The sequence below is a fragment of the Bos taurus genome, chromosome 20, assembly GCF_002263795.3.
Source record: "Bos taurus isolate L1 Dominette 01449 registration number 42190680 breed Hereford chromosome 20, ARS-UCD2.0, whole genome shotgun sequence".
Classification (NCBI taxonomy): domain Eukaryota; kingdom Metazoa; phylum Chordata; class Mammalia; order Artiodactyla; family Bovidae; genus Bos; species Bos taurus.
In genome coordinates this window covers 22,030,625-22,042,785 of record NC_037347.1, presented here as the reverse complement: position 1 = coordinate 22,042,785, position 12,161 = coordinate 22,030,625, and the positions used below count along the sequence as shown (strand labels likewise).

At 36.4% G+C, this 12,161-nt stretch overlaps 1 protein-coding gene across 10 annotated transcripts in view; it reads left to right on the top strand.

Annotated features, from left to right (window-relative positions):
* The window catches only part of GPBP1 (GC-rich promoter binding protein 1), a 65,479-nt gene that overhangs the window by 39,695 nt on the left and 13,623 nt on the right, over positions 1-12,161 (top strand). For 5 of the 10 annotated variants that reach the window (XM_059878784.1, XM_059878783.1, XM_005221502.4 and 2 more), the window contains 4 exons: positions 6,908-7,031; positions 7,164-7,387; positions 8,265-8,331; positions 9,377-9,436. In XM_059878784.1, coding sequence (XP_059734767.1) covers positions 6,908-7,031; positions 7,164-7,387; positions 8,265-8,331; positions 9,377-9,436 — 475 coding nt within the window. 10 annotated transcript variants of the gene reach the window in all.

Here is a 12,161-nt window from a genome sequence, read left to right as displayed (position 1 = left end):
ATGTATTTTTACTGTTTCTTGGACATTGGGTTATATTTCTGTGAATTGCCTATTCACGTTCTTTGTTTATTATTTCTTATGGGCTGCCTTTCTGGGGGGAGTACTGGTTTGGCGGGGGAGAGAAAAAGAGAGTGTGTGTGTATGTATGTCTGTGTGTGATCTTTAACTGTTTTACATAAAGTTGCATAGTTCTTTTTCAGTCACCCAGGTATTTCTCTCTCTCTCTCTCTCTACACACACACACATGTACCCACCATATTCAATTGCTTTATAGTAGCTGTTCCTTTTTTTTTTTTCTTTCTGTAAAAGTCTTATTTATTTGGCTGTGCTGGCTCTAAGTTGTGAAATGCAGGATTTTTGGTCTTAGTTGTGGCATGTGTGATCTAGTTCCCTGACCAAGAATGAAACCTGGGTGCCCTGCTTTGGGAGCATGGAGTCTTAGCCACTGGACCACCAGGGAGGTTCCTATTTGTTGCTACCTTAAATGCTATTTTAAAACGCTTTCTTATTAAGTCTTTCTAGCATATATATTGTATCTTGAAGTATTAATGTTGTTGCTAGCAACATTGATTAATTTTTACTTGAATGCTTTTGGAATTTTTAATGTGGAAAATCAATCATTCACAAATAATATCAGTTTTCTTTCTATATTTTCAATCCTGTTTTGTGTTTCTTATTCATATTTTACTATGCTGGCTATATGTCAGAGTCTGAAAGGTCTGAAATTTTATCCTGCTTTCAAGATAACTGTAATAAGCTAGCTTGTTACTGTCATGGATGCTGGCAGAAGATGAGACTTCCAGGTCTCATGAGATGAAGTGCATTATTGCCACTATAAAGCCTGCCACCAGATGCGGCCCTGTTGTGACTTGACATTCACTGATAGGGTTTTGATGATAATCTGCAAGCAGTTGATTTATTATGGTCTCTGTGCAGTCAGGAGTCCATACCTTGTGGCTCAGCTGGCAAAGAATCCACCTGCAGTGCGGGGACCTGGGTTTGATCCCTGGGTTGGGAAAATCCCCTGGAGAAGGGAAAGGCTACTCACTCCAGTATTCTGGCCTGGAGAATTCCATGGACTGTATAGTCTGTGGGGTCACAAAGAGTTGGACAGGACTGAGCAACTTTCACTGTGCAGTCAGACCTCTCTGCTAATGGTAATCTGTATTTGCAGATGCTCCCCAGTGCTAGCATCACCATCTCAGCTCCACCTCAGATCATTAGGCATTAGATTCTCATAAGGAGTGTGAAACTTAGGTCTGTTCTGTGCATGGTTCGTGGTAGAGTTCGCAATCCTATGAGAATTTAATGCTGTCACTGATCTGACAGGAGGTGGAGCTCAGGCAGTAATGTGAATGATGGGGAGCAGCTGTAAATACAGTTGAAGCTTCTCTCACTCACCCACTGCTCACCTGCTTGTGGGTTAGTTCCTTACAAGCCATAGACCTGTAGTGGTCCGTGGCCTGGCGTGTTGGGGACCCTTGTTCCAAGGGATAAGGAGATCATTAATTGTTCTCCTTTGTACCTGTGCTTTCTGGTGTTAAAGATGTTTCTTCTCCCAATTGCTAGGGTTTTTGCTCTCCCTCTATAGCCATGTAATCTGTATGCAGTGTGTCCCATTCCCATAGCTCTAACTTCACTTAAAAACTCTCCTTGTACCTAGATATTTTAATCTAGAGGAACTGGATGTGAGTGGGACAGGGGCATTTTAAAATAATTTTCAGAGACCCCATTTTAAAGATATCTCACCCTCACCTTCGTCTACTTTGGATACTGTAGGCAGGGACTCTGTGAGAAGTGTACACAAGCAAATGGCTGTTGTCTACATGTCTAGGACCATGCCAGTTCAACAGGAGAATCCAGATGGCCAAACTAGATTTGTTTGAATTTCATTTTGGTTAGCCATCACCCTGTGGGTTGGCCTGGCCTGTAGTTGTTCTTAGGGAAAAGAAAGAAACATTATATCTAGGGATAATCAGAGCAGAATTTTTAGTGTAAGTCTGTTTACTGTCATAACTCTTCCACTTCTGTCATCCTGATTACTACACAAGAAGTGGCCAAGAGGAGATGATCCCCTTTTGGTTATGCTGCATTCATTCATCTTACTAAGATGTGGGAAGAGATGAGGGGTGTAGAGGTATAGTATAAATGGTTCTGAGTTGAATTTTGAGGGGACTGTTAAAATGCTTGTCTATACTTGTGAATAATAGTATGAAACATCCATTGAGTACTTTGAATATTGATTCATTGCAGGATGACCTTTTTGACAAAAGATGCACTGTTTAATGGACTGTTCCTGGTCTGAATATACCCATTACGTGAATTAATTTCAGGAGACACAATACTGTGACCAGAGTTTGCCCATCAGACTGCAGCAGTAATAATGTAACCTGAAAAAGTTTCAGTAGTGATATAACTCCGTTGAGGACTCCATGAAGAAGTCAGATCTTTGATGTAGTTCCGTGTGATGTGGTGTTCTTTACAGTGAGACAGATGGATCAGCTTTTGGCAGGAGTCACAAGCTGGCATGCAGTAGAGGTTTCTGCATCAGAAAGATAAAGTCCTTTCTTTTGTAACCAGTCTGTGATAGTGGGTGTGTTCCATGTCTGGTGTGATAATGGGTCTAGGTGGTATGCTGAAGATTTGATCAGCATTCTAATTTCAGTCACTCTCAATGCCATTCACTCTCATCAGATAGCAAGCCTTACTGAATCAACATAAATGACTCAGATTGTCTCAGCAGCAGCTGCAGTTTCCCATCATGTGTGACCCCAAGAGATGTTTTTAATTGGCTAGTCTATAGTTTTTCAGTGATAGATGATGAGGCCATTGGCAACAACACAAGAGTTAGAAAAATATAAAATGTCTTGTCCTTAAGAATATCTAAGGCAGGGATCATAGCTTTATTCCATTGAGGTGATTGGCACTTAACCATTTGGTTTTCCAGAGTTGTTGGGGCTGGGTGGCTACTGTGTGTACCAGCATCTTTTAACTTAGCTGAACTATCAGTGAACCAGGCTCAGTCATTTAGGGGAACTTTTCTGATTTGAGAGCTTATTGAAACACTGGTTTGTCATGGTGGCAGGAAGGGGAATAAAGTATACTGCAAATTTATGGTTGGCACTTCAAGGGCGAGGCCAGCTGTGTTGTTGAACACATGATTTCCATTTGATCAAGAGCCCTCTTGGGTTCTTTTATTGGTTAGTCCTTAGTTTAAGTTTGCTTTCAGTAAGAGCTCAGCATTATGGCAGGAGCCACATTCTTTTTTTTGGCCGACTAGGGATTGAACACTGAACCTTGGCCATGGCAGTGAAAGCCTGGAATCCTAACCATTAGGCTACCAGGGGAACTCAGTTTTTAAAAGGAGTGTGTACTTGGTGTGTGTGTCAGGCAGATGGTATTGCTGTACTGGAAAATAGTCTTTCTGAATACTGCAGAGCCAAGTCTTCAGCCACATATGATTTTATTTTCTTTCCTTCTGGAAGCTGTACTTTTTATTAGACCATTTTGAAGGGGATGGGAATCATCTTTCAACCTGTGACATTTCCTGAATGGGAGAATCTAGAGCATTTTTAGTACAAGCATGTAACGTTAGCACCAACTATAAAACACACTGGTACATTGAATTGGCCTAGTGGCTCCACCTGCAGGATCACTTTAATTTCCCACTCTTACTGCTGAGATTTTTCCAAATTTTTATCAGCCATGTTGGGATACTAGGGTCCATTCCATTCCCACCATGGGCACACAGACTAAGGTGTTTGTTTATTTATTTATTTAAATTAATTTATTTAATTGGAGGCTAATTACTTTACAGTATTCAGTGGTTTTGGCCATACATTGACATGAATCAGCCATGGGTGTACATGTATTCCCCAAACTGAACCCACCTCCCTCCCCATCCCATCCCTCAGGGTCATCCCAGTGCTCTAGCCCTGAGCACCCTATCTCATGCATCAAACCTGGACTGACGATCTATTTCCCATAAGGTCATATACATGTTTCAATGCTGTTCTCTCAAATCATCCCACCCTCGCCTTCTCCCACAGAGTCCAAGAGTCTGTTCTTTACATCTGTTGTCTCTTTTGCTGTCTCACATATAGGGTCATCGTTACCATCTTTCTAAATTGCACATATATGCGTTAATATACTATATTGATGTTTTTCTTTCTGACTTACTTCACTCTGTATAATAGGCTCCAGTTTCATCCACCTCATTAGAACTGAATCAAATGTATTCTTTTTAATAGCTGAGTAATATTGCATTATGTATATGTACCACAGGTTTCTTATCCGTTCGTCTGTCGATGGACATCTAGGTTGCTTCCATGTCCTGACTATTGTTAAATAGTGCTGTGATGAGCATTGTGGTACATGTGTCTCTTTCAATTCTGGTTTCCTCAGTGTGTATGCCCAGCAGTGGGATTGCTGGGTCGTATGGCAGTTCTGTTTCCAGTGTTTTAAGGACTCTCCACACTGTTCTCTATAGTGGCTGTACTAGTTTGCATTCTCACCAACAGTGTAAGAGGGTTCCTTTTTCTCTGCACCTTCTCCAGCATTTATTGTTTGTAGACTTTTTGATCGCAGCCATTCTGACCGGCGTGAGATGGTACCTCATTGTGGTTTTGATTTGCATTTCTGTGATAATGAGTGATGTTGAGCATCTTTTCATGTGTTTGTTAGCCATCTGTAGGTCTTCTTTGGAGAAGTGTCTGTTTAGTTCTTTGGCCCATTTTTTGATTGGGTCATTTATTTTTCTGTAATTGAGCTGCATGAGCTGCTTGTATATTTTTGAGATTAATTCTTTGTCAGTTGCTTTGTTTGCTATTATTTTCTCCCATTCTGAAGGCTGTCTTTTCACTTTGCTTATGGTTTCCTTCGTTGTGCAAAAGCTTTTCAGTTTAATTAGGTCCCATTTGTTTATTTTTGCTTTTATTTCCATTACTCTGGGAGGTGGGTCATAGAGGATCTTGCTGTGATTTATGTCAGAGAGTGTTTTGGTTATGTTTTCCTCTAGGAGTTTTATAGTTTCTGGTCTTACATTGAGATCTTTAATCCATTTTGAGTTTATTTTTGTGTATGGTGTTAGAAAGTGTTCTAGTTTCATTCTTTTACAAGTGGTTGACCAGTTTTCCCAGCACCACTTGTTAAAGAGATTGTCTTTTCTCAGTTGTATATTCTTGCCTAGACTAAGGAGTTTAGTATGTATATGCATATCAGAGTTACAGTCTAAGCTTTCAGGACCGCTCATGATTTCTTTAGCATGGAATGTGGGAAAGTTCAGGGTGGAGGGGGAGACTGTTCCTTTGGGGGTTGCATGGGTGGCCTGGAGGCTTTTTTCTTTTGTGGCTTCTCAAGCCAAGATTGGTGTTGATTTCTCTTTTATGTACCTCCTGGCCCCAGGAAACACCCCAGGCTGGGACCTTTCATGCCCCCGTGTACCACAATGCCATGGCTTTGCCCTGTATGGAAAAGTTTGAGTTACTCTTGTGCTTAATGCTGTCTCCCCTCCATGGGAGTGGGTAGGATGGTAACTTGGATACCTGTGTGTAAGAGAACTATAAGAGTTTGTTTCTTTCTTGCCTTAACTTCTGGCGCACACTGACTTTCTTGTTAAAGCAGCTGAGTTTGATGTGGGGAAGAAAGGAGTCAGAAAGTACAAAGAGCACAGAATACATCCACTCCAGAAAGCTAGGCTTTGCATTTTTCTTTGTTTCCAATGTCAGTAGCAGTTTGGCCTTAACAGATTTACTTCTAATATTTTCAGTCTTTCCCAAACTCTCTATTCTCATTGCTGTTCGGCTTTGGTGACCTCTTGACTTCAGCGGCTGAAGCTGTATTGCCTTTCAGATGGGACCCCATCTCATGATAATACATCTCTTCCTTTTACTCAGAGGAGAGTTTCATCATTAAAGCACTATTGGGACTATCTTGTTTCAGTCCTGCCCCTTGCCACTTACTTAGTTGCTAAACAGTGAGGAACCTTTACTTCTACCCATCATTTGGATGAGAACAATTGTTGCCAGGTCCTGAAGAATCTTATCCTGTGCCCCCGTCTGGCCTAAGAGACCCTACCCTTGTTTTTCTAGAAAGTTTTAGCTTTGAGAGCATGGTATCTTCATCACCATAACTGGTAGGGTTGTGAAGTGTTTGGGTTTTTACCCTGCTTAAAAGCTTAGCAAGCCAGGTTGTCACTGTTGTTTCATGGATGCTGGTGGAAGACAGATGAAGGGCTTTGTCCTTCATGCACAGAAGCAGCATGAGGATGAAGCCAGGAGCAGTAGGGGAACTTGCACCAGTAAGTCCCACAGTGGCCATGTGGAGGAGCCTAGTTAAATGTAAAGAGTGTGTGCAGTGTGTTTGTATTAAAACTGAGGAGCTTTTCTGTTTGTCCTGGAGAGAATTGTAGTAATTGTTTTTACAACATTCTTCCTTTGACAGATTTTTTAATTCACTTGTTTTGGGGAAGAGCAGTTTGGAAATAAATCTATAGAGAACTTAAAATAGAACTGTAGCTTCATTCACCATAATTTTCTGATCTTGAAGAAAACCTTGAGCTATTTAAATCAAAGAATGTGAAATACACGATACTATGTTTTATTTTAAAAGAAGTGTACTATATTTGTCTTGACGCCTTTATAGTGGCTTTACCTTTAAAGTTTTCTGGTGAATGTAGTTGTTAAACTCTTTAAGAATGGTGCTGTCGTTTATCTTAAGTAGAAAAAATAGATGAACAGTGGAATCCCTCTTACAAGTTTTCAGTTACCAAACACATTGAAATAATTATAAAATATTCTTCTTAACCATTTAAAATTCTTGGGAATTAATTAAGCCAATTTATTACTAGTTTCTAAAGTTAGTCAAATTTTATATGTATGTTTATCTGTATGCTTATACTTTGTTTCAGTCGTCATTGAATTTTGAAAAGCATTCTGAAAACTTTTCATGGACAGAAAATCGTTATGATGTGAACCGCCGACGACACAACTCTTCAGATGGCTTTGATTCTGGTATTGGACGTCCTAATGGAGGTAAGTTGCTGAGAAATAGTAGAGTTTAAGAAGAATTTTGTTCACATTCTTGCAAGAATTGTTTTGATTGTGATTGAGTCTTTAAGAATAACCATCTTTGAATTTGTAATACTTTGCCATTATTTTTCAAAGGTAACTTTGGAAGGAAAGAAAAAAATGGATGGCGTACACATGGAAGAAATGGTACTGAAAACATAAATCATCGAGGGGGATACCATGGTGGAAGTTCCCGTTCTCGTAGCAGTATTTTCCATTCTGGAAAAAGCCAAGGACTTCATGAAAACAACATACCTGACAATGAGACAGGGAGGAAAGACGACAAGAGAGAACGCAAGCAGTTTGAGGCTGAGGATTTTGTAAGTTGCTTGTAATTTTAATACGAATGAGGTTTCTACAAGTGCTATTTAAGCATCAAATCTCTCAGGAGATTTTATCAGTACATATCATTTTCTCCAGAGATCACACTTGACAGGTTCAATTATTTTTTAATTTTTATTTATTTATTTTGGTTCAGGTATCTTTAGTCTTTACATTTCGTGAGACTTTCTGTAGATAACTCTTTCATTCCCCAATCTTCTTCATTCCTTACATCTACTTATTCCTGTGTCTCACCATGTGGTTTTTTTAAACTTTGGATAAATTTGTCATATTATTCTTCATAGAAGTTTAAATTTCCCTTTTCTAAAGAGCAAACATCTACTAAGCTAATCTTAGAGTACACATTCAGCGCTCAACTCAGTTTCCTTTTAATAACCTGAGCATCACTATTTGAAGTAATAAACTTGTACTTTGCTTTGAGTATGAGCTTGTTAACTAAAGCATTCAGTGATGCAAACCTAACAGAAGAATTAAGGAATGGTCTGATTTCCTCTTGTCTGCTCTTAACCTTATGCTAAGAAAGGATGGTTTCTCATAATGATGCAAAGACTGCATTCTCCTACATTTGCTTTCTTCTTTTTTTTTAACAGTTTTTCTTCATGTAATTGAGGATGAGGAGAGCATTTAAAGACACTTACCTTGTTTTTTTCAACTTAGCTTGAGTATAGATATTAACCATTTTAATTGTTACAATAAGTAGAAAGTAAGGTTTATGAATAATTAGTGTTTAGTTGTTAAGAGTTCATTATGTCAAATTTGTCAGTATATTCTTGAGATTACTTTTAAAAGGAATTTTTTTCTTAAATAGGATTAGTTTAAACATTTGTTCTTTTTATTCCACCTTTTTTTTTCCAGCCATCTCTAAATCCTGAATATGAGAGAGAACCAAATCAGAATAAATCTTTAGCTGCGGGTGTATGGGGTAAGTAATTTTTGATCTATTGTTGAGGGGTATAAAATGTTATTTTTAGGTTTCACATTTGTGTTTTTTAAAATAGTAGGCTAGAATTAAACTTTATCTTTTAAATACCTGTTTTTGATGTGCTAAGCTATAAAAAAAAGGTAGCACTTTAAAAAAACAAGATATTGGGGACAGAAGAAAAGCTTGATTTGGATAATTATACATATTAGTACCATTAAATATATTCAGATATGAGTTTTTTTAAAGTAAGTTAAATGTAATGAATTGATATCATTTGGAGAGCAGCTTGATAATCTGTTGAAACAAAAAATTTACTTTAACTCAATTTATAGTTTTTCAAAGTTGAAAACTTAACTGGAAAGATAAGTACTTTTAATCATAGTGTGCTATAAAAATAATTTTTTACTTAATGAAAATGGTTCTACATAGACAGTATTAAAAGTAATTGTATAAATTTTGCCTAGAACTAGTCTATGTTTGAAATTATTTGCCTTTTTGGTTGTCAAATCTTGACAGTTTTTCTGGTAATGACTCCCTTTTCTTTAAAACTGCTGAAAGTTTAATTTGATAGCATCTACAGAAGATAAAACTGCACTTAGAGTAACTTAATTAGCTTTTTAGAGATTCAAGTGAAGTTTAAAATAATGGAATAATTTAAAATATGAAGATTTGATATCTGAAAAATAAATTTAATTATTTGATACCAAATTCAGAGGCGATGCATCCGCTTTGGAACTTGTACACACGTTCTTGTGTTTTTCTGTTGAAAATAAGCAATTTACCAAAACAAAAGGATCGTGGCTTATGACAGCATAATAGTCCTAATGATAAAGGCATTATTTTAAACTTTGCCACTTCCTGTGCTGTTCTTTATTGTATTTGGGGGTGATATGCTGGGGGAATTATTTTGTTTCTTTTGATCTCCCAATATATTTAAGGGCTTCTTGAGGGTGGGGGTGGGGGTGGTCAGACACTTTTGTTAGAACCATGTGAATGGCATTGTTTTTTCTGTATTGCAAATTAGTATTTCTACCACTCTCCCCAGGCCTACACGCCCAGACACACACATACCCAACCAAAAAAATCTCCCAAGCTCCTCTCTTAGGTATGTTTCCTTATTATTCAGTTTTTCTGGGAACAGCTGATTGCATAAGAATATAGAACCACCTGCAAGGTGTTAAATAAAATCTCTTAAGAAATTAGGAATAATTTGGATTTGATTAAAATGAAAGTAAATAAAATCAAGAATGTTAGTGAGCATTGTCATATAAAACTACCTATAGATACTACTGGTACTGATCCTTGGTTAATAATTTTAGAAATGATTTAGAAATACATTTTTGAAAATATTGAGCATAAAATGTATTAATATAAAGATTTTGGTACTACTGTTTCAGAGTTGGTCTAAGGATTTTGAGCATTAGTTGAAAAGATGTTTAAAAGGACGATGTACTCTTTACTGTGTCTTAGGTAAACTAAAAAGTGTGTCTGCATTAGGAAAAAAAACTGTGACTTGATTAATTGTTAAATTCCCAGTACTTCCCATAGGAATACAATGAAACTTTCACTGTGTTACACTTCACTATTCCTTTCTTAATTTATGCCCTGGGTTCCCAAATATTGTTATCCCCATTGCAACATTTAAAATAGCTTTGTTCCTGAGGAAGACAGAAAATTTTCAGTAGAACTTTTCTAGTGCTACTTCCTTCCAGGTAAGTCAAAATTTAATAATGGAAATGTAATATATATTAAAAACAAATACCACCAGTTTGTCCCTGGAACTGTCCTTTTGTAAATCAAAAATTGCAAGAGTCTAAACATAATATCCCAATTTAAAAAAATTGTTTGAATGAAGTATTAATAGTTAAGCTGTTTAAACCTGTTGTTAAATATGTTTAATTCTACCTAGAACTTAGTTTTATTGGAAACTCCTTGTAGTTTGTAATTGACTTTTGTAGTGTTTTTATCTTAACCAGGATTACTGTTGCTTGATTCATACTAAATTTATCTCCTATATCTAGCAATTTAAATCTAAAACAAAAAATCAAGGCACTTCATTGTTCCTTTGAGAATTTTAAAATAATTTAGCTGGGTGATTGATTTGAGTAGTGAGAAAGAGAGAAAATGATAAGTGTTTGTATGCAGTTTGAGACATTAGTAACTATCAAATTGACTTGTGTTTTTAGAAGTCCTACTGGCTATTCTGTGTTGACATAATATGTTAGCAACATAGTATTAACAGATCTAACATTTTGTGCTTAAGATACTAAATAATGAAAACCTTTAGTCACTATTAATTAGTTTTGTTGCAACTCAGCATTTACATTTGTGTTTATCCCTTGATAATTTGATGAACTTCCTAATTTTTGCTTGTTTTTGATACAGTACTATGAACTTTATTTGTTTAGCCTTCTAAATTAAAGCAAATTGTTGACCAATTCTTAAAGATGGATTGTTTTCTAGAGAATTCTAATGATACTAGCCACTAGCATACAGGTTGAGTGACATGATAACACTAAATGAGGTTTTAGGTCATGAAAACAAATGAAGTGTTTAAGGTGACTTTGTAAAGGGATTAAGAGAAGGGAATAATCTTTATCAGATTGCTCTATATAAAAGTATTCTGTAGGTAGATTATATATTGGTATGAGTCTATGTTCCTTCAGTGTCTCTGGTGAAAACAGTTGTTAACAGTAAGAAAAAGGTAACTACAACACATGTTCAAAGTTGAGAAGGGAAAATTAAGAGTTTGATTAGATGACTTGACATAAGTAAGAGTTAGAGTTAGAAATAGTGTTCGTCAGTTAAGTTGTTTTTGTTTTAAAAAGCCTCCTCTTTTTCATATGAGTAATGTGGGTACCTTGTTAAAGGAAAGAATATCATGCCCCTTCTTTGACATTATGTTAGTGAAACTCATGTGACTAAAAGCCTCATACTACTGTGAAACAAAATATTTGTACACTATATAAAATATCAAAAATAGCAATATTCAAATAATATCAATCTATAGAAAAATAATCTTTAAAATCTTTTTGTCTTTTAAAATTAGTGTTCAGATGGCTTTATTGCTATGGTACCGATTCTTTGCTTCTGATATTTGTATGTTATTATGTCTTATGTGATTGAGTTTCTTCTTCAAATTAATGTGAAAACAATTAAAATACTATTTATCCTTCACTTGACTACTATTCACACAGTAAAGTTGCCTCTTATATCACTACGAGGAAGCTAAACATAGTAATTGTCATCACTGTGATGAGGGGAAAGGTGGACCCTGACTTGGTAGTGTACACTTTCAAGCCTCCTATTTTGACCATTCAGTATAGACTTACTAGTAGTAGTTTAGTTGAGAATCGTATACATTTTGAACTGTTTGACCTAGCCAATACTCTAATCCATTTTCTCCAGTAATATAATATAGTGGTTAAGTGCATTATCAGATAGTTCTGGGTGCTAACATTAGGTCTTTTACTTTTTAATTATTTAGACTTTGGGAAGGTTACTTAATCTCAGTGAATTTTCTTGTCTCTGAGATGAGGATGGAGCACTATGCTAATACTAATGAGAAAAGCATTGTTAATATTAAGTTGTCTATTAAATTGGTATCCTTGATCATGTTAACAGCTGTTTAATATGAGTTAGCTAATTAAGTTCAAATCTAGTAAGTGAGGAAGATTCTTACAGATTTACGAAAAGATGAAAAGTGATAGATTCAAAAATAAAAGTGAAAACTGATTGACTCAGAATATAAGCCAACTGTATGGAGAGCATGAAAACAGAAAAGAGAATAAGGAATTGAGATGTCAGCTCTGACTTATGCGTGTGGCCAA